Raw genomic sequence first — 23,026 nt, 5'->3', positions numbered from 1 at the left:
GGACACATGCACAGAACACACACTGGAATACTTCTCAAAAGTCAAAATCAAAGCCTGTGCAATATAAAGGATTGGCATACGATTTATCATATTAAACATCAAAATGCACGAATGCAGTATGAAGCAGGCACTACTAATAAGTCACCTTATTACACAGCTTGGTTGAATGCTTGATTCTGATTGGTCAGAAATGAGCAGCCAAAACCTTACCTTTCAATAAATAAGTAGAACCAACTCCAACTGTGTTCTGTTCCATTCTATTACCGTCTTGTCTAATCTACAGTGGATTTGTTGACAAAAATCATGGACATCATCGCCGTACTGACCTGTTGTTCCAAATACTGCGGAAGAGATCCAGGGCTTCCCGTAGCCTGTTGGTATTATTGTCTTCCCTTATTACCATGTTGTAGCTGCTGCTGGCCACCACAAAGATGATAGCGGTGACGTCTGCACACACAGAGATTAAAGCAAAAAAATTACATATTTTATCTCTCGACTGAAAAGTCCCAATCCGCGATTTGTGAAACGGCATGAAAGGACCCCACTAACTACACAAGCGCTTTGTTTCATAATCGATTGGCCCATTATATAAAAAGGATGATGTTTCAGTATTATCGTTCCAAAACGTACGGTATGTTCCTGCTGTTCTACGTACGGCCAACCGGTTGAAGAAATCGCAGGTTGAGGCTTTAACCTTTGCTTTTATGAAATATCGGAGATCATTAGGGTTTATGGAAGATGCTTCTGAACATGTTCAAATACAATTTCACCTTAAAATAACTTAAATATCTATTAATACTGTAGGGCAGGGGTCTTCAACAGGGGGTCCGGGACCCCTAGGGGGTCCTCAGAGTTACTACAGGGGGTTACTACAGGGGGGCTTTGTGAAATGATTTTTTTTACCTTAACCACTTGAACCCTAGCATCCCTTTTCTGAGGAGAAATTAAGCCAAAAATAGCAGATCTACAAGCCCACAACGCCTCGCGCTGCGAGGCGTTGTGGGCTTGTAGATCGGCTATTTTTGGCAAAGAGGTATAGGTGTAGAGGGAAGAAAGAGCAGACCAAGTAAACCAAAAAAAAGTATAATCTGAAACACAATTTTATACAATATAGAGGGGGTCCCTGCTTCATCTCTCTCTCAGCTAGGGGGTCCTTGGCCTGAAAACGTTGAAGACCCTTGCTGTAGGGCTTGACTTTACCAGCCACAACGAAGTTAGGGTGATACCTGAATTAATACTTGGTTGCGCGCCGTGTAGCGCTGTGAGACGAAAATAGCAGATTTACTATCTCACAACGCGGCGCGGCTAAGTTTGTACACCTGCTATTTTCGGCGCACAACACCGACCGGCACACAACTAAGCATAAATCAGTCGTTAAGTCATAGATTTTCCCAGAAGTAACCCACTGGTTTCCATGGTGACGTGTTACTGTGTACAGGAAGACAGTACAACACAAAAGCATGCTCAGATGTACAAGGAGAACAACATAATCATTGAACTAAGCTATATTCAAACCAAGCTATATTTAACCAACTGAAACCCAGCATCCACATTCTGGGGGGGCACATTAGCCTGAAATAGCCAATCTACAAGCGTCGTAACATGACACATTGATCACCTATTTTTGTCAAAGAGATTTGGTGTAAACGGGGAAAAAAGCGGGCCAAGGACAGAGCCAACTCAGGCCCAGTTTATTAAGTATAGAGCAGTGGTTCTCAACTTTTTTTTTTTAAATTAATGTTACATTATCTTAAGAGTTTTGCCAATTAGTTTAGGGGAGCCCACTTCCAATATCCTCACGGCCCACCAGTGGGGCCTGGCGTCCCCTCCCCAGGTGTCCGGGACCCCTAGGGGGTCCTCAGAGTTACGACAGTATCTTTGTGTGATATGGATATTTTTTGTTTTTACCACTTCAACCCTAAAATCCCTATCCAATTTCTGAGGGCAACATAAGCCGAAAATAGCCGATCTACAAGCACATGTGCTTGTAGATCGGCTATTTTCGGCAAAGAGGTTTGGTGTAGACGGAAAAAAGAGCAGATCAAGTACAGAGCCAACGGTCAAGTTTACTAAGTATTGAGGGTTTCAGTGGTTAAATGTCTGACATAAACAAAAAACATGAATTCACACAACACTGATGGCCTATGAAGCTATCTATGAAATCTATGAAAAGGTTTAATCATCAACATTTAGTGGGGGTCCCTGCTTCATCACTCTCTCAGCTATAAGGGGTCCTTGGCCTGAAAGTCCACATACTGTACTGTAGCAACAGAAAGTGGGGAGAACGCACCGTTAAAGCACTGAATCCATTTTCTCCTCTCGTCCCGCTGGCCTCCTACATCAAACATGCTGCAGAGAAAGACACAAAAAAATATATTAGGTCATGCTCATACTAAATAACCAGACACTAACTGCTGCTACAGTACGCCCTCTAGTGTTCATATAGAGCACCACACCACCAAGCATGTGAGCTTTGAGAGTGGCGAACGAACACGTGAGTTAAATGAGTTATTTTGATGGAAATTCACAACGCAGCACTTTGTTGAGGTTATTGAACGTTTAATATTGTTAAGCTATATATTACTTTTGTTTTGGTATGAATGGATAATGCACTGAGAGAGGCCTACGGTATACTGAATTGAAATGCATGCATGTTGACACTTTACACAATAAAGATGGCAAGAAGAATATGATCTGGTGAAGAATTCTTTAAAGTTAAGGCGTAAAGGCAAAGTAAAGGCGTGGTGAGTCAGTTCAAATCTTCAATAGATCACCAGTTATGGACATAATCTGAAAATATTGATGAAATGTTCTTATAGACCACCGAAGTCCTGACGTCACTCGTTCATCCCCAGGTTCGTAAAGTAATTTCGCTTTGGAGAATAACATTGGGTCATCATAGAATCGTCTCATATAAGAATTGTGGTCCAAAAACAAACAAACTGTCTCGGCGATATTGTCAGGGAGGAGGTTCTGTATCGTTTATGATAGTCAGTCACTTATATTTGATACAGTCTGTTTCTGGCGAAAATTTAACTAATTCGGCGGAAGTAACATTATCGTTTTCTCACCGTCAGTTGATGCTTCCTATCCATAAGAGTCAAATCGCCGGGGTCATTTGTTTATTTTTGGAACACAGTTCTTATTTGACGCGATATTAAATACGTCTATGGGATTCAGAATGGGGGTGGAAAACTGTGAACCAGGTAGACAAACAAAGGAGGTGTAAATTACGTCAGACTTCGGTGGTCTATTGTTGGTCCATCTACAAATTATGGGCATGGGGGGGGGGGTACTCGAATCCACCGCGGTGCATCCGCCTTTGTCGAGCGTCTATCTATAGGAACACCATTTTTTAAATACTTTTAGTATAAAGTAGGGCTTAAGTGGTTAACCCATTAAGACCTGAGGCCGATTCAAAAAACTCCTTCTAAATCCTACCTACGTTTTCTGGGGAACTTCAAAAAAGAATGTTGCAACATCGGCGTTGGGTGGAAACCTTTCAGCAAAAGCTCAAAGCTTGTAGATCTGCTACTTTTGATGCTTTTTTTTTTTTCAAAAAACTATTAGGATTTAGAAAACAATTTTAAGAATCGCCTCAGGTCTTAAAGGGTTAAGTAACAAAATGTTCCCAGGCGGGGCAGCCGTGTTGTAGGGAGGGTTACATGTGAATCATTTGGGATGATGTAAAAAAAAAAACGCCACAAAGGCTATTCAGGTGGCAGAATCAAGTCTGTTGTGTCTGTGGGCAGGGGAAGTGGGTCACATCTCATCTCTGACATCAATCAAGCCGTTACACAACGTTTCCTCAGACGGCCATTGGCTGCTCAGTACGGCTGCAGGCAGCCGTCCGTAACGTAACCACCGCTGGTCCTGGAGTCAAACTGACCAGCTTCTGGACGGCTGCATGTTACGTCTGCAGAACATGTGACCATGAGTTTGGGTACATCCTGTAATATGGGACTGCTTCTCAGGGACACAAGTTGGGAGATCAAACTTGTTGTAAGCCTTTTTCAATCACAGGACAGTTTTTTATCTGACCCACAAGAGCCGGTTAAAACGGTGGATAAAAATATAAGAATATATATGTAACTGTTATGTGACTTTGTCTTCTGTCATTTGATCATAGATGTCGTTGCTGTCGGGCAAAAAAACAACAACTTTTTACATTTTTATCCCACGATTTTGTAACCCTTTTTTTTCCACCCGGTGCCAAGTGATTCTAAGTGATCCTGGGCACTACACTCCCCCCACCAGCCTAGGGAGCCCGGGGCCAAGCTCATGCCTCCTTCAATGCATGAGAGCCAACTGACCTTCTTGTCACCTGACAGGGGGGAGGGCAAAAATCTCCATATTTTAACTTTTTGTGTTTTTGTGTTTAAATTACTGCCCTAACTTGATCATACTACAGCGTCACACACTCACTCAAAAGTGGCAGATCCGCAAGCTCGAAACGCGGCGCGAAGCGGCGCGTTTCGAGCTTGCGGATCTGCCACTTTTGCTGTTTTTGAAATTGAATCCTGAAAAGTAACTTTGGACATATGAGGTTTCCACCCGACAGAGACGATATGTAACGTCTGATTGGCCCTCAACACTCTGTTTTGGGGCATGGGTCCTTGGGGATTCTCCTGTTATGTGATTTTGTCACACGTAGATACCGCATTGGTACCGCTGCTGTTCATTGGAGCGATGTGTCATCAAGGTCGCTTATATTTTGAGTGGCAAGCCGTGCCTCCTAATTAATAGTTTGTCCCGTGTAGGAGGAGGAGGCCGCTCCACAATGAAAACCACCGTAACGTGCCATATTTTCAACCGATTCTCAAGCGGAATTGGTTTGTTAAAAAGCAGTCATGTTATGATACACTGTATCATAACATGACTGCTTTTTGGTTACTTGGTTAAACAAAAAAAATGCAGGTTTTCATACCAAAACACCTTATCTTACGTAGATAGTAACATTAATGGATATAAAACAGAAAAGAGACGTTTTTGTCTCAGGTACTTATATGCAACTCATATTTCGTGAGGTTGAGTTATGGAAAGTTGCCCTGCTTAATATGGGGGGGGGGCCCAAGTGGCCAATGTGGCCTTGACGTATTTTTTGTCTGTGCATTTGATTTTGTCTTCTGTCGTGTGAGTTTTGTCTTCTGCCATGTGTGGCTTGTGGCCAAGGGTACGGCGGCCTGAGCGAGCACTTACTGAAAGTTCACTTTGTCTACTTGGAATTTCGTCTCAAAAATCCCTGAAGTTAACACTCGACAGCGCAGCAGGTCCTGAAAATGCAAAGACAGAGGGACAGAGGATGTTGTGGTTAAACACAAGCAGAGCCTTGGGAGGCAACTCACTCACAGCACCGAGGCAAATTAACCTGGAAAAAAACCCTACCTGGTCTGTGGGGGTGTAGTTGCTCTGTCTTACAGAGTCGATTCTGTCCAGGAAACTGCAGAGAAGAGACAAAGAGAACATAACGGTCATTTAAAAAAGGCTATACCATAAACCATGACACAAAAATAATTCATAAGCGGTATTTAAAAAAAGTGTGCTTTCGTCACAAATAAAAACCTGGAGGAAAAAGGAAAAACAAACCCTGCAAAGTAGAATGCCTGGGCACAATAATTTAGGCAACCAAGGTGTAATAATGACTAATCTCACAGAGAAACCTATAGTATTTGTCCACTTGGAACGCCACGACAGAGAACAAACAAAACATTGTCTTCAGCACTTTCATTTCTGTGAACATGCAACAAGTCCCAGGTAATCTTTTAAAAATAAAATGCAGCAAATATCAAATAACTTCATTAGCCATCTCCTTTAACACAGTGCCCACTCAGTCTCATAAACTACACTTACAGGGGTGTGGGGGGGGGGGGGGGGGGGGCTAAAGTAATCAAGGTCAAAATCAAGGTTTGGCCTTCTTAGTTTCAGTTTGTTTAAAGTTACACAAAATGTCCTGTGGTAGCTAGCTGACTGAAAGGACTGTTATAATAACACTACCCTGGTTCGTTTAGCATTTGGTAAAATTCGACATTGCCTGAAGTCCAAATGCTGGACAGGATGCAGGGTAAATACGTTATGGGGGGGTGGGGGGGACAACAGCTATAATGGGAGCAGGTTGTTATATATGCTGAGAAGAAGAACTCGGACGAGTTCTTTTTTTAGCAGTGCCAATGCTGCTGCTGCTGCTGCTGCTGCTTGTGTGGCAGCATGTGGCCACAAGAGGGCAGGTCTGCTCATCCTGGGCTATTTTGGTCTGTCTCTAGCTGGAGTGATTACATAAGGCGGTTATTGTGGAGGTTAGACAGCTTGCTGTTACTGCCTCTCCTCTCCTCCACTACTGAGAGCATATGCAGCAGCAGTGAGCAGTGGCTGGCTGCTGCCGGGCCCTCTCTCTCTCTCTCTCTCTCTCTCTCTCTCTCTCTCTCTCTTTCTCTCTCTCTGCAGCACGGCACCTACAATACCTTAACATTTCAGGTGTTTTGGTGGCACGCTCTTAACCCATTAAGACCTGAGGCGATTCTTTTTTTTTCTTTTCTAAATCCTAAAAAAAAAAAATCACGATTTTTCAAAAATAGCAGATATACAAGCTCATAGCGCGGCACCGAGTGCCGCGCTATGAGCTTGTATATCTGCTATTTTTGAATAGCCAAAGAAATCTAAAGTGACACAGATGCGTTCCAGGTCTTAATGGTCTAACCGGAGTGACTTCTAAAAGACTGATTTATACTTTAGTTGCGTGCCGGGTTGTCGTGCTCAGTGAAATAGCAGATCTACGAAGTTCGCAACGTGTCTCGAACGTGACGCGTCGCGAGCTTTGTATATTTGCTATTTACGTGCATGCAACACAAGCGCGCAACTAAGTATAAATCAGGCTTTACAAGTGCAAAGAGGGGGGTGGGTGGCAGGGGACCAACAACCGATCTACAAGCTCACGACGCGTCACGACGACGCGACTCGTCGTGAGCTTGTACGCCGTAGACCTGCTATTTTCGCCCTGTAATGACAAGCCCAAAATAACGACTATCAATCAAGACGAAGGCATACTAATAGTGGCGGGAGGGTGGGGTGCGGGGGAGGGGACAAGGAAGGGGGGAAAAGGAATCTTTCAGGGGGCGAGAGAGAGGGGGATGGATGCAAGGTACTCATCGGAGAGAGAGAGAGAGAGAGAGAGAGAAAGAGAGAGAATGCAGGCCGACAAGCCCAGTCTGTGAGAGAGAGAGAGAGAGAGAGAGAGACATGGTGGTGGAGTCAGTGGACTCCACACTGCAGATACAGTAGGAGAGAGAGAGAGAGAGAGAGAGATTCCACAACACTGTCTGCAGCTGACTAACATTTTGTCGGAACATATAGGCTATAAGAATTGTACTATAATATGTACCATACTATGTATAGTATACACACATAATATACAGTACAAGGTTGACGCATTCCTTAAAATCGGAGCCTTATCGTAAATGATATCAGCATGTGTAGTATTATATCGCCTCTGTCGGGTTGGAAACCTTTTAATTCCAAAACCGTAACTTTTCAGCGTCGCTTCGTTTGGAGCTTGCTGATCTGCTACCTTTGATGCTTATGTGTGATGCTGTAGTATGATCAAGTAGTAGGCGTTAATTTACACGAAAAAACACAAAAAGTTAAAATATGGAGATAAGAGGTTTCTGCCCGACAGCAACGATATGTATGTATATATATGTATGGCCTCAGAGTGCTGAGAGGCAGACTGCAGTACAGTCAGCCCTTCATCCGGTTAGAGGTTAAAGTTAGGTTGGTGTTGGAGGTTAGCATACATATATATATAGTTACACAACTCCATGACTTCAGCAGAGGGTTGGGCTGCAGTTCACTGTGTCAATTCAGCCAATACAGGAAGTGGAGTTCAGTTCAGTTTTGTTTTGCTTTTCCCTTTCCAAAAAAAAAGAGCCCAAAACAAAATGTATTCAATCTTCAAAAAGTCTATCATCTATCATGGTTCATCTATCATAAACCAACAGAATAATAGTTTCACGTAGCATTTTTAACTGAGTCATTTGTAGTTGAAGTAGTTAATGACCTGAAAAGAATGGACTCTAACCTACCCCTGTATCATGTAGACATTTGTATCATAGATAATATAAAGTATATACCGTACATTATATAAACAGTATATGCATACGTACATACTTAAACAGTAAATGTTGGTTGTCCTGACTGAACTTTCGTCACTTGTATCTGAATAAGGAATCTGTGCTGCCTGCAAACACTTGGAACCGGGACACAAGGACTAACCATGTCACAGGACTTCAAACTAAAGACACGTCACCTTCTATCAGCTTTATCTCCACATACCGGTCCCTCTGCGTAACATTTTTCCTGTCGATGCCATCATCATCAAACCTTCTCTTTACTATTTCAGCACGCAAACATTCTCCATCAGCTTTGAAAGTTCACCTGATGTCCTCGGCAGGTCATATATCCTCCACAGCCGCACCTCTGAGACAGGCAAGCAACTAGAACCAGTGGTTCTCAAACTTGTCAAGGACCAAGAACCCCCTAATTGACACTTATTACCCCGCGGACCCCACTTGAAAAGATAAGCCAGGGACCCTAGCTCCAAACGGAACCTCATCTCGGAGCTACATAGCGGAGGGAGAGGTTCTAAGGGACCCCAATAAGAGAAGGTTTTTACGGCTCTCTAGCAGTGATTCTCAACCATTTTAATTTCAAGGACCCCCAGTTTGACATGCATTAGGCTACGGACCCCCATTTAATGGCATTTATACCTCTGGGACCCCAATTCACATTGTAAAATCAATGTTAATTTAACTCTGAGAGTGTACAAATGGAACCAAATGGACCCGTTAGGGTCCATTTGGTTCCATTTGTACACTCTCAGAGTTACAGACCCATAAGGGTCCATTTGGTTCCTGTCCATCATTTAGCTGGGAGTGGGGACCCCCTGGAACCCCCTCAAGTACCAATGAACCAATGAACTAGACATACAGTATGTCTAGTATGTATAGCTCATCTAGATCTGCTACTTCCACAATTTCTTCTTTTTTTTTGGCCCATAATGACATGCCCCCAAAAGTAGGAACGCCAGGTTGAAAGTAGTTAAAGGACTCTTATTCTCTCAGCACACGCTAAGTGTTCTCCACACACAGTCATGTTGGCCGGTAACATGGAGAGATCAGCAGAGAGTGGTGGCACCACCAAGTCTGTCCTCCTCGGTGTACTGTATGTATGTAGGGTAAAAGACATCTTGGGTTCTTTTCAACTGAAAAACCACATATACCAGCTCTGACAGTGTGTGAAAAAAACCCGGGTTCCGGAAACGGTTCCAAATGTGACGGAACCCAATTCCGGTTGGATCCGGTGCCTTCCGGTTCCGGATCCCAACCCTACTAATGACAACAGAGATAGCACTCGTGTCGTGTGTTCTATAACAGAGTGGTTCTTGTCCAGAACAGCACACTTTTTGGTGTGTAGCAGGATGCTACACCCAATGAACCAGCAGAATGCTGGTGTAACTGGGGACTGTGTAACTACAGCATGTCAACTCTAGCAGTCTAGGGACACTGATAGACCAAGAACGTAACTTATTAACCCATTAAGACCTGAGGCCGCTTCTTAAAAAAAATCAAAATCCTTAAGGTCATTACACACCGGTGAATATGCGAATATACACAAAATTCGGACTCGTTCCGAATAATTAAAAGACGCTTTTTCTCTTCGCTTTTTCGCTCCATGGAAGCTTGCATTGACTTTATAAGTTTTTTTTTTTTTAAACGTATTATTCGCATGAAAAAAACGCCCCCGGTGTGTAAGGGGCTTAACAGCTTTTCAGAAAAAAATATAAAAATGTAATGTTCACGATTTTTCAAAAATAGCAGATCTACAAGCTTGTGCCGCGCTATGAGCTTGTATATCTGCTATTTTTGAATAGCCAAAGAAATCTAAAGTGACACAGATGCGTTCCAGGTAGATCCATAAGATATGAGGAAAACGTGTATACACACACACACACACACACACACACACACACACACACACACACACACACACACACACACACACACACACACACACACACACACACACACACACACACAGTATATATGGTGTATATATACTGGTATATATTTATCTATCTATTTGAAAAAGAGCATTTATAAATGAGCCCTGGGGAGTGGAAACAGGCATTACAGTACAGTACAGTACAGTACAGTACAGTACAGTACAGTACAGTATGCTGTCATTAAAGGGACAGTTAGTGTAGAGTGTTATGTCATGTATGTACCGAGGCGGATCAATCCACAGGCCCAGCCCCGCCATGACGCCAGCATGGAAGTAAAGTTCCGACAACACAAGCCTTTTTATGGCAGTGTTGTTGCCACATTTTGCGAGAGCAAAAAAAAAAGCAACCAGGTCTATGAAAACAGGCCCGAAAGAAGCGACTATATTAGCCCATTAAGACCTGAAACTGTGTCATTTTTTGATTTGCGCTAAAAAGCATTATTTTACACTTTGGGCTATTCAAAAATAGCAGATATACAAGCTCGTAGCGGAATTTATTTTATTGATGAAATTCTTTTGAATTTCATTTTAATTCATGAAATCCTCAAAAAACAAATTCATATTTATTTTCATTTCTTTAAAAAAAAGAATATACATTTTTTAAATGTAGGAAACCAAAAAATAAAGGGATAATTGATCGTGTGACCCATGAAAATGTGTCCGCGGCCCACAAATGGGTCCCGAGTCGACCCTGGGGGAAACCTGTGCTTTAAAGAGTTCTGGTGGTGGAAGGAGGAACAAGCCCCGTTGGAGTTGGGTGACCCATGCCCTCCAGCCCAGTACTGAACACTTTACTGTCCTGTCCTGTTCACCTACCCCCCCCCCCTCCCTCCCCTCCCCTCTGTGTCTCATTCTGCTGGATGGGCTGTGCCACACGTGACCCAAACCCAGCCACACGGCAGGGGGTTGCAGCGCCGGAGAGCTGGGCTGCCCCGGAGGCCCCCTGCAGCTTCCACTGTCCAGCTTCCACTCTGTGTGTGTGTGTGTGTGTGTGTGTGTGTGTGTGTGTGTGTGTGTGTGTGTGTGTGTGTGTGTGTGTGTGTGTGTGTGTGTGTGTGTGTGTGTGTGTGTGTGTGTGTGTGTGTGTGTTCTCCCCGTGTCACAGGGTTGGTGGGTCACGTTACTTTGAAATATAGTTCAGTTACTGAATTCAAACAGTTGGCCCCTCCCCTTTTTACCTCCTATCACAATCATTGACCCCTCATTGTACTCAAGTACAGTACTGTACTTCAGTAAATGTACTTTTCACCACCGCATTCAGCTACAGTACGGTAGAAGTTACTTATCGTCTCTGTCGGGGTGGAAACCTCACATGTCCAAAAAAATGTTACTTTTGAGGATTCAAATTTAAAAAATGTCAAAAGTAGCAGATGTAGAAGAAAAAAAATTGTATTTGTACTTTTGATGCTTCTGTGTGTGTGTGAGGCGCTGTAGTATGATCAAGTACAACGTTAATTTACACAAAAAGTTTCGAATATGGAGACGAGAGGTTTTTCTGCCCCCGACTGCAACGTTATAACCCCAGGGCCATGATGAGTGTGAAAGGAAAAGAAAAAAAAAAGAGCAGGGCCGGTCCAAAAATAGTGTCCATAACAGAGGCTATACATAGCCGCTCATACTGCCTGACCCAGAGGATGACCGCAGTGTGAGCCAGGCCGCCCGATGCAGAGCGCCCGGAGCAGGAGATGCTAAATACATAACACAACCAGGGAGCAAGTTGGCATGGGGGGGTCGCTCCATTACGGGTCTCTTTTTTACACTTTAACCCATTACAACCGGGAACGCATCTGTGTAACCCCTTAAACCATTATTTTATACTTTGGCTATTCAAAAACGGCAGATATACAAGCTCATAGCACGGCACCAAGTGCCGCGTTATGAGCTTGTATATCTGCAATGTTTTTGAAAAATATCATTTTTTTGCAAATCTTTGAATATATATATATATATATATTTTTACTCAAATCATTGCTTCTGGGGGGTCCCTGGAACAAAATATTTTGAGATGGGGGGTGGTCCGTGGCCAAATACATATACATTTGGGGGTCCTTGACATGGAAAAGTTGGAGCACCAATGATATAGGATTTCGAAAACATTTTTAGATATGTACCACATATATCGGTATCGGTTGATATCAGTATCGCGTAGTTGGATAATATCGGTATATCGGATATCGGTAAAAAAGTCGATATCAAACATCCCTAGTTTCAACCCTTCACCACAACACCCTCCAGTCGACAGGTCAGCAGTGGTGGCCAATCTGCCCCTCTCCCCCAGACCTCTAGTTAATATATATACATCATCGCCATGCGTTAAAAGATGCGGCAAAAGATAGACATTCATTCATTTAGTACAAAAACAAACCAAAAAAGCAAGAAAAATGTAGATACAAGGTTGCCGCCCGACAGCAACGATATAAATATTTTTTTAGAATGGGTTTTAACAAAAGGCCTCCAGATAGGGTGAGTGAATTAAACAAACAAAAAAGGACAGCAGCACAAAGAGAGGCCTTAGACTCACTAACCAGATAGGACCACCAACACACACACACACACACACACACACACACACACGCTCGCGCACACTTCGATCCACTCGAGATCTCTTCTGGCTCACACACCGCTAGCACCGCCGACTTGACAACAGGACAAACAGAATGGAACACAAAACCTAGCAACAGAGGCATTAAATGCCAAACTAATGTGTGCCCATTACTTTGCTCAGACTAGGACTCAAATCAAGAGTTACAAAGGCAGAAAGAAAAAAAACAGCAACAGGCCCCAAAACCACAGACGAATGAAGAATATTACTTTAACCGCTTGAACCCCAGCATCCATATTCTGGGTGCGGAACATTAGGCTAAAAATAGCATGTCTATACAAGCTATTTTTGGGGCAAAGGGATACGGTGTAGAGCAGTGGTTCTCAAAGTGGGTTCCGGGGACCCCCAGGGGTCCTTGAGGGGGGTTCCAGGGGGTCCGCAGCAAAATACAGCATCACAGTCATTTGAACCACTTTATCCATGTATACGTTGGCTATTAAAACATTGCAGATCTACAAGCTTGTAGCTCGAGCTTGTACATCTGCTATATATATATTTTAAAAAATCACACCCAGTGTGAAGTGGGCGGTGTGTGGTCATCACAACATGACTCACTTAAAAAAAAGGATGAATGACTTTTAAGTCCATACTGCTATTCATAGGGCTGCACATGTGTCATGTGTTTCGCTAGCCAATCACAGTCCTGAATTTGCAAAGTCAGCCAATCACATTACAGCTAGTGGTGATGACACTAGCTGTAATGTGATTGGCTGACTTTGCAAAAGTAGCGATTTGCATTAACAATGGAAGGGTTAGGGGGTATACAATGCGTTGTAGACTATTGGCCAATCACGGTGCAGGATTGGTCAGTGTCCAAAACTCACTTATAGGGGGCGGCTACACCGCCCCAAAAAAAGGAAACTCAAATATGTTTGAACAATTTTGAATATATATATATATTTTTTTGTCTTTCTCTGCCTTTTATTGATAGGAACAGTAGACTGACAGGAAAGGGAGAGAGATGGGGGGGGGGGGGGGGGGGGGGTGACACGCAGCAAAGGTAGTCGGGACCGGGAGTCGAACCCATGACACGCTCTCAGGCAGGATTACCAGCGTATTGGTTGCCCAGACTGTTACGCCAGCCGTCCGGGCCGAATTCTTTAACGCTAATCTTTTCTGCTGGTGGGTACCTGGCTGGCACCAAGCCTTTTCAGACGGGGGTCCTCGGCAAAATACATCAATAAATAATAAATCAATTTGGGTGACGAAAAAGTTTGAGAACCACTGGTGTAGAGGGAAGAAAAGAGGTCCAGAGCACAACTCAGGTCCGTTTTCACTCGTGGCTGATAAGTGGTTAACTGAAACATTGTGCATAAATTCACTGGCCTGGATGGAGCTCATGACAGCATGATCTCTGGTGGCTCTAGACCAGTGGTTTTCAACCTTTTTCATGCCAAGGACCCCTAAATTGATATACATTTGGCCGTGGACCCCAATTTGAAAGTGTTTTGTGCCAGGGACAACCAGAAGCAAAGATATCAGTTAATTTTCGCTTTAAAAAATATAAATATTCAAATATATGCACACCTTTTCAAGGTTTTTCAAAAATAGCAGATCTGCAAGCTCATAGCGCGGCACTCGGTGCCACGCTATGAGCTTGTAGATCTGCTATTTTTTAATAGCCAAAGCTAAGTGGTTAAAAATTATTGTGACGCTATGTTAACTCATTTCGCTGGGGACCCCCTGGTACTCCCTCAAGGACCACTGGTGGTCCCCGGACCACTGGTTGAAAACCACTGCTCTAGACTAGAGAACAGGGTCTGGGGGAGGAAATCTAAATGAAACCAAACCTTGGAGCACATTGCATTCACGGCTATTCATTTACGGTTATACATTATACGGCTATCGCCTAATTTATGCTCCCGTCGTATGGCGTGTGCCGTGCGCTGAAAATAGCACATCCATAAAGCTTGTAGATTGGCTATTTTTTGCCACGCATGACACCAGCGTACCACGAAGTATAAATAAGGCTCATTGCGGCTATTTACGGTGCTGAATACGGTTACTGACCCCCCCAGACCTTTTTTTTTTTTTTTAGAGTCTGGAAGGCTACTAGACAGTGGTGTAAAGTAACTACGTACATCTACTCAAGTACTGTACTTAAGTGCACTTTTGAGGTATTTTACTTTACTGGAGTATTTCAAATGTTCAATATTCTCTGACTCCGACTCTCCCCCCATCCCCCGGATTCAAGCCTCTTGTGGCTGTGTGTGTGTGTGTGTGTGTGTGTGTGTGTGTGTGTGTGTGTGTGTGTGTGTGTGTGTGTGTGTGTGTGTGTGTGTGTGTGTGTGTGTGTGTGTGTGTGTGTGTGTGTGGACTATATTTGGCTCTCCACTGTTCTACCAATAGTGCAGTCTGTCACATGCCAGTCAGAGTAATTATAACCTTCATTTTTTTTTTTGCGCAAGGAAGGGTAACTAAAAATACTCACATTGTTGCAGTGATGAGGCAAATGGTTGAAGCTATCTTGTCTATGCCCGTGTGTCATCCATTGTATAGCGCGTGTGTGTGTGTGTGTGTGTGTGTGTGTGTGTGTGTGTGTGTGTGTGTGTGTGTGTGTGTGTGTGTGTGTGTGTGTGTGTGTGTGTGTGTGTGTGTGTGTGTGAGAGAGGGAGAGAGAATGTGGTCTTATTTTTTTAAGACAAAACACTAACACCCTTTTATTGTGTGTTTTCAAACCACTTCAAACCCTCTTGCCCACTATTAATGAAGTGATATATTCATTAAAAGGCTTGATCACTCCACATGTGAATCACCTACCAGTACGGCCTCAAAGTCACAGTCAGAAGTCATTTGCCCCCCCCCTCCCCCCGATCTCTGCTTATGAGTTAGTTAGCATTAAGGTCCCCAAGCAAGGGTTTACCACATCCTATTCGGGGGTCAAACATTTGGGTGAAAATAGCCGATCTACGAAACTTGCAATTTGGCTATTTTGGGCGAAGGGATTTGGCGTGGAGGGAAAAGCTAGCGGACGTAGTATACAGTATATAGAGCGCCCTGCGGGGGAGCCCGGTCAACTATAGGGTTTAAGTAGTTAAGGTATGTAATCCACTGCTTAGATGAAAGGGTTTACACGTGTTCCAGTTGTGGTACTCAGCCAAAAAAGCCTCGCGCCCCCCCCCCCCCTCCAAGAATCTGGATTAAAGACCAGCTTTGAATATGTTCCTGAAGCAGCCAGAGAACAGTGTTGCCATGTCTGCTTGTTAGTTATAAGGGACTTTGGGCTTGTATTTCTGTAAGGTTTGCAGGGTTGCGGTTTTTTTTTTGGGGGGGGGGGCTTGTTTTTAAAGTGTAGTTGCTTATTTGGGCTTCCTTCCTAATGTTGTTTAATGACTTAAACAAGGGCACAGGTGTTGCTATAGCCTCAGCTCCTCAGGCAGTGCGTTCCACAGCCTATAGGTGCCGGGACAGCAAAAGCCTGATCACCCCCACGCTGGGCAAGACCTGGGATGTTGGTTGTCTAGGAAGTGAAGAACCGGAAACGGTTGAATTTGACAGAAGTACCGCCCAAGGAAATGACGTTGATGCTTTACAAATCTGTTAACATTCTCCGTGAATGAAACGAGTGTTGTGATTGGTCAAAAAATATCATTTCCGGGGGAAACGCGTACGACGGAAATCCTACACACTCAGCACTTCCTAGACACTCGCTGCTTTAGGTCGTGACCAGGCTCTTCTTTTCGCATATAAGTTAAGCTGGGACCGAGGCTAGATCGCCCCGGGATAATGAGGACGAGTTTTAGGGACAACCAGGAGGGCCCTGTCTGAGGATCTAAGGCTGCAACGCAAGCTTATAAGAAAGTGGTTCTCAAACTCTTTCGTGCCAAGGACCCCCAAATTGATATGTATTTGGTCGTGGACCCCCACCTGAACATATGTTGCCCCAGAAGCAAAGATTTGAGTTTAAAATGTTCGCCTTTTTAAAAAAAATGATTTAAAGATTTGCACACATTTTCGAGTTTTTTCAAAAATAGCAGATCTACAAGCTCATAGTGCGGCATCAAGCTTGTAAACCTGCTATGTTTGAATAGAAAGAATAATAATAATAAAAAGAATAAAATATGGATAAAGTGGTTAAAATGATTGTGACACTTTATTAACTAATTTTGCTGGGGACCCCCTGGTACCCCCCAAGGGCCCCTGGGGGTTCCCGGACCCCACTTATAGAGAACCACTGTTATAAGGGACCAGCATATCCCATATATAACTGGATGTCCATCCTTAATGGCTCCACTGGTACACAGTGGTTCCAATGACAAATGAATTGCGGCCACTGTTAGGATGCAGGGGAAGGGAAAAGCATTCAGACAACCTCCACCATCAGTGACAACATGCTGCCCAGCCTCATGTGCTCATTTGATTTGATTGGGTTGACTTTTTACAAATACTAGACCCTCTCTAATTAACAGTGGAGAGAGAGAGAGAGTCCGATCAATAGTTTCCATATTTTGAGCGGCTTGGGACAACATAATGGCCCCGGCCCTGGTCTGGTCTGGTCTGGTCTGGTCTGGCCTGGTCTGGTCTGGCCCGCTATCCTCACTCTCACTTTATCCTCCGATGCGCTGCACAGCAGCAGCAGCAGCCATTTCAAGTGGAAGTGGAGTAGAAGTAAAAGTACTGAAAATTGGAAATACTTCGGTAAAAGTACCTCAAAATCGTACTTAAGCACAGTACTTGAGTACATGTACTTAGTTACTTTACACCACTGTACAGGTACAAGCAGCCAAATGCAAATGATATTTTGTAAAAAAAAAAAAAAAAAAAAAGGAAGAAGAAAATTGCAAAGGGCAAAAGAGTAATACATATAAATTTGGGGGTCCTTGACTTGATATGAAAAAAACGTTTGAGAACCCACTGCGTTAGACCTTAAAAAATTCAACTGGTGGAAAGATCTGGTCCTGGAGGAGGTTCATCATCCAACTCCATCCAGACAGAAAACACTGTGCAGTTTTTTCTCTTTTTTTTTCTCTCTTTCTTTGCGGGACGGATCTTCAACTAGACAAATCTATCACCGGCTCAGTGGGCACTTCCTAAATATAGGAGCCAGGAACGGAGACACTCCTGAAAGTCAAACCGAACCCTGTGTAAACACAAGGCGGCCTGCTTTATCTCCACCGCCAGGCTGCGTCCACTCCTGCTTTCTGAAAGGTGTTGTATAAAAATGTGTAAAAATACATCATAATGCCCTTTTCGTCTCTCTGCACAGCGTCTAACAACCGACCGTTACATTAACGGCTCTGCTTAAAATAGACTCCTCCACAAGTCCCACCGAATTCTGTGTGTGTGTGAGCCAACCGGGAGGACATGGTGTGTGTGTGTGTGTGTGTGTGTGTGTGTGTGTGTGTGTGTGTGTGTGTGTGTGTGTGTGTGTGTGTGTGTGTGTGTGTGTGTGTGCGCGTACGCGTGTGTGTCCTTGCATGAAACCGCAACATAAAGCCCGACACAAGTCCCTTATCCCATTGAGACCTGAAGCCGATTCTACATGTCTCCTAAATCTCAACAGTATTCTGAAAAACGTATGTTTCTATATCAGTGGTGCTCAATCTTTTTCATGTCAAGGACCCCCAAAATTATATGTATTTGGCCGCGGACCCCCATCAAAATATTTTGTTCCAGGGACCCCCCAAAAGCAAAGATTTGAGTTAAAAATGTTCGCTTTAAAAATATATATATTCAAAGATTTGCACACATTTTCACGATTTTTCAAAAATAGCAGATCTACAAGCTCGTAGCGCGGCACTCGGTGCCGCGCTATGAGCTTGTAGATCTGCTATTTTTGAATAGCCCAAAGTGTAAAATAATGCTTTTTAGCTCAAATCTAAAAATGACACAGTTCCAGGTCTTAATGGGTTAAGGTAGCTCTCCACCCCCAAACTCTAATTCTTAATTTAAATTCTGTGAGGTGGTGTTCGTTCGTTCGGTGCACCGAAAATAGCCGATCTACAACCTCACAGCAGCGTGTGTGTGTGTGAGCGGTGCAACAATGCGTTGTGTGAGCTCACAGATCAGCTACTTAGGGGGCGCGCAACACCACCATCATCGTATCGTGACCTCATAAATCAGGCTTAATTCTCATACTATGAAAAGTCCACGGCAAAAAAAATCCAGAGTACTTTAACTCCGAGTGTAAAAAAAAATCCAACCCAACGTCAATAGATTAGCTGTCAGCCACTGTGTGCAAAGCCTGCTGGTATTTAAAGAAAATGCAGGTAAAAATAGACCAATCAGCAATTATTGAGTGGGTTTTTCCAAAGCTCTTGTCCCATAAACAGCCACAGCCACACTGATGGGGCTGATAGATTGTTCCGGTTTGGAAGTGAACCGCTGACCCAGTGAGAATGAGCTTTTCCACGTTTCGCCCTAATCAAACGCCAATAACCAATAAGCAATATCAGAGACACAGTGTGGGAGTTTTACAGTATCTATCCTCCAACGTGGAATTGTATAACCCTGAACAAATGTTGTACTTTTACTCCACTACAATTATTTGAAGACTTTAGTTACTAGTCACTTTACAGATATAAATGATTATATTATAACACATACATTAACCACTTTAGCCCTGTTTTATACCTAGGCTGTTTGAAAATAGCAGATCTACAAGCTCACAACGCGTCGCATCGCGACGCGTCGTGAGCTTGTAGATCTGCTATTTTCAAACATTTTAGCACTTTTACTTTTGGTACTTTAAGTACATTTTCATACCAATACTTTTGTACTTTTACTCAAGCAAATTTTGAATTCCGGACTTTTACTTGCAACAGAGTACTTTCTACATTGCAGTATTGATACTTTTACTTAAGTAAAAACATATGAGTACTTTTTCCCACCACTGCCCCTGAACTCTGCTCGACCACTTTCGTTGGAAAAAAAAAAAAAAGAAGAGAAAACCGACAGCTGACGGGTAAAAGATAGAGTCATGGACACAGGACCGGCTGCCTGGTACACAGGCCCATAACATCCTCTGTATTTCGTCAGCGTCTACTTGGACTTGGCTTGTTTTCCCGTTACTGTGCTGGGTCACGGTCACATGCCGTCAATTCTCTGAATGAAATGTCGTCAACGAGAGCGCGAGAGAGAGAGAGAGAGAGAGAGAGAGAGAGAGAGAGAGAGAGAGAGAGAGAGAGAGAGAGAGAGAGAGAGAAGAGACACTCTAGCACGGTGGTTCCCAAACTGGGGGTCGGGGTCCCCAAATTATTTTGAGGGGGGGTCCCAGAGAGAGAGAGAGAGTGAGAGAGAGAGAGAGAGAGAGAGAGAGGGGGGGGGGGCAGAGACACTCTAGCATCTGTGGAACCGAGTCAAAGTAAATGTAATGCCTGCAATTTCCAAGTGCTTGTCAGAGTGGGGGGGGGGGGGGGGGGGGTGGGGGGGGAGTTCAAATATGATTATTTTGGGGGGTCGCTGCCTGAAATTATTGGGAACCCTTGCTCTAGCAGGCCAGGCTGACTGACCGACCATGCCTGCTCAACACCACTGGCCGTGTGTGTGTGTGTGTGTGTGTGTGTGTGTGTGTGTGTGTGTGTGTGTGTGTGTGTGTGTGTGTGTGTGTGTGTGTGTGTGTGTGTGTGCGCTGCCTGTTTGTGTGTGTAGTACTGAGGCCGGCCTCCAGGTGGCATCCATTCGCTCCCCGTTGCAAAGAACCTCTCTTCCACACTGACCCTGCCTGCTTTTAGCAGCTGGGTTCCCATGGCAACCCCAGTCGGTCGATATGCTCTCTCTCTCTCTCTCTCTATCTCTCTCTGTTCTCTCCCCTCTCTCTCTCTTTTACTCTCTCTCTCTCTCTCTCATCTCTTCCTAGGCCAGGCAGTACTTGTAACCTTCCATCCTCAGACTCTCCCATACACTAGCCTGGTCATCCTTCTGCACACACACACACACACACACACACACACACACACACACACACACACACACACACACACACACACACACACACACACACACACACACACACACACACACACACACACACACACACACACACACACACACACACACACACACACACACACGCACACAGGCAAACACAGGCAAACACACACACACACACACACACACACACACATCTGTGGTAGTGCGATCTGTACTATGCATGCATGTCATTTTGCGTGTGTGTGTGTGTGTGTGTGTGTGTGTGTGTGTGTGTGTGTGTGTGTGTGTGTGTGTGTGTGTGCGTGCGTGTAGTGAAGGTTGACAGTTTTTAGGATTATCGAGATAGAGAATAACAAAATGGCCACAACTTCACACATACATAACACAGCAAAAGAAGGGGGTCTTTTTGTGGACATTTTAGGCCTATAGGGCCTAAGTGACATAACAACCCATAACAGGGATGCCAGGTTGAACGTGGTTAATAAGGATGTTAGAAATGACAGTCCAGTCAATATAGGACCCCTGTGGGATGGGACTGGCTGCACGGGGTTCACAGTCAAATGAGTGGATTACGGCCCATATCGTCTCTGTCGGGGGGTAACCTCATATGTCCAAAAACTGTTAATTCTCAGGACTCAAATTCAAAAATAGCAAAAGTAGCAGATCTACAAGCTCGAAACGCGTCGCTTCGCGCCGCGTTTCGAGCTTGTAGATCTGCTACTTTTGAGTGACGCTGTAGTAGGGCGTTAATTAATGAAAAAAAAACACACAAAAAGTTAGGGAAATTGAGGTTTCTGCCCGACAGCGACGATATAACGTAGAAATATTACAGCCTGGTCGAAACGTCATGCTCTGCCCGTCTGATGAAGGCTCTGAGAGGGGAAAGTTCACGTGTACAACAAGGTGCCGAGTGTGAGAGAGGAACCAGGTTCAAACCCGTCTTCAGGCACGCTGTGTGGACTGTCTGCAGCTAGCTAGTTTCAAAGTTGTACAAAGTTGAAGGTGTTTCCATTTTAATTATACAAATAATGATGTAACATTTATTCTTAACCCACCCCTGTATATTTTTTTAATATATTTTTTTTGTTTAATTTTGACAAGGCTCAAACATTGAATTAACTCCACTTCTTAAATTGATATAATTGATATAATTCACTAGACAGGAGGGTGTGGGAGGGCAAGCGATTCAGGAGTCCCGAGTTGGTGTTGGCTAGTCCGCACTCTCGCGTCGCATAATTCACTTATGACAATTTGGCCCGGCCCCTGGGTTTTTACATTGGGAGTTCCTGGACCTATTTGGGGGTGGTCCACGCTTTTTAAAACTCCTTGGTTACATAACTGCAACCGGACTCGAAGTCAAAAATGTTTAGCTAGCTGCTAGCTAGCCTGGCTCAAGCTAACCACCGATTCATCAGGCCGGGGCCCTGATGATACAACCAACAGTTCAAACTGTCTCAGTAAACAAAGTGCTTGTGAGGGCAAAATAAAAAGGTTTTCTAAAAATAGCCCACCCGTGTCCCCCCCCCCCCCCTCCCCCCCAAACCACATTCCATGTGAGGTGAAAGTTGAGGCTTGTTTGACCAGTGGAGGTGGACCAGCATGGCCTTTGGCCCAGGGTGTGGCTGGCTGGCTGCTGGGCCCACAGGAAGAGGCTAAAAAACCTGAGCTAACTTAACTGAGACAAAACTCTTAAAGAATCTCATGTGATGATAGAACAGAGGCTCTGCAAAGGTGGGGTGCAAGGACCACCCCCCCCACTTGGTTCCCCAGGGACGCGGAGAAAGCATTTATTTTTTGCTAATACATTTGACTCCCATCAGAATGATCCCGATGACAGAACGACTAGCATAAACCAGAGGTCTCACTCTTGTACTCCCCGGCTAACAGCAGAGGCCGTGTGGACAGTTATGTAGTTCCGTTCTGAATCATATCTTGACAGTGCACCATTTCATCAAATGTGGGATCCGTGCCGTACTGTTTATGTATCTGGGGGTTGGAGGGTGGGGCGGGGGGCGGGGGGGGGGGGGGGGGGGGCTAACAGAAACAGGTCATGTGCTGTTTGATGGATTTAGCATGCCTTGGTGTGTTCTTGGCTGCGTGCTGATAGGCCCGGCTAGGCAGCAACAGGGAGGAAGTGGAGAGAGAGAGAGAGGGCTGGCTGTGCTGTGGCTGTGGCTGTGTGGAGTCCTCCTTCTCATGATTAGACAGCAAAATGTCTCCTCGTGTCTCAAAAAAAGGAAGAAAAAAAAAAAGAAGAGAGAGAAAAGAAAAGAAGAAGAAAACCCTTTTTGATCAAGTCTCATGCCCCCCCCGCCCCCCACCCTCCGTCTACAGCTAGAGCTGGTGGTGGGAAAACGAAACGGCTGCTCTCTCTCTCTGTGTGTGTGTGTGTGTGTGTGTGTGTGTGTGTGTGTGTGTGTGTGTGTGTGTGTGTGTGTGTGTGTGTGTGTGTGTGTGTGTGTGTGTGTGTGTGTGTGTGTTACGTATCTGGCTGAGCAG

At 44.3% G+C, this 23,026-nt stretch overlaps 1 protein-coding gene across 3 annotated transcripts in view; it reads right to left on the bottom strand.

The window, feature by feature from the left end:
- Window positions 1-23,026, bottom strand: part of LOC311044684 (guanine nucleotide-binding protein G(olf) subunit alpha) — a 77,537-nt gene that overhangs the window by 4,725 nt on the left and 49,786 nt on the right. For all 3 annotated transcript variants that reach the window (XM_084056412.1, XM_084056411.1, XM_084056413.1), the window contains 4 exons: window positions 5,386-5,440; window positions 5,200-5,273; window positions 2,291-2,349; window positions 327-447 (listed from right to left, as the gene is read on the bottom strand). In XM_084056412.1, coding sequence (XP_083912538.1) covers window positions 327-447; window positions 2,291-2,349; window positions 5,200-5,273; window positions 5,386-5,440 — 309 coding nt within the window. The remainder of the gene's footprint in view (window positions 1-326; window positions 448-2,290; window positions 2,350-5,199; window positions 5,274-5,385; window positions 5,441-23,026) is intronic.

Source organism: Gymnoscopelus microlampas (assembly GCF_963454915.1).
Source record: "Gymnoscopelus microlampas genome assembly, chromosome: 5".
NCBI lineage: Eukaryota > Metazoa > Chordata > Actinopteri > Myctophiformes > Myctophidae > Gymnoscopelus > Gymnoscopelus microlampas.
Note: the sequence above shows the minus strand (reverse complement) of the source record. Positions and strands in the feature narration are given on the sequence as shown.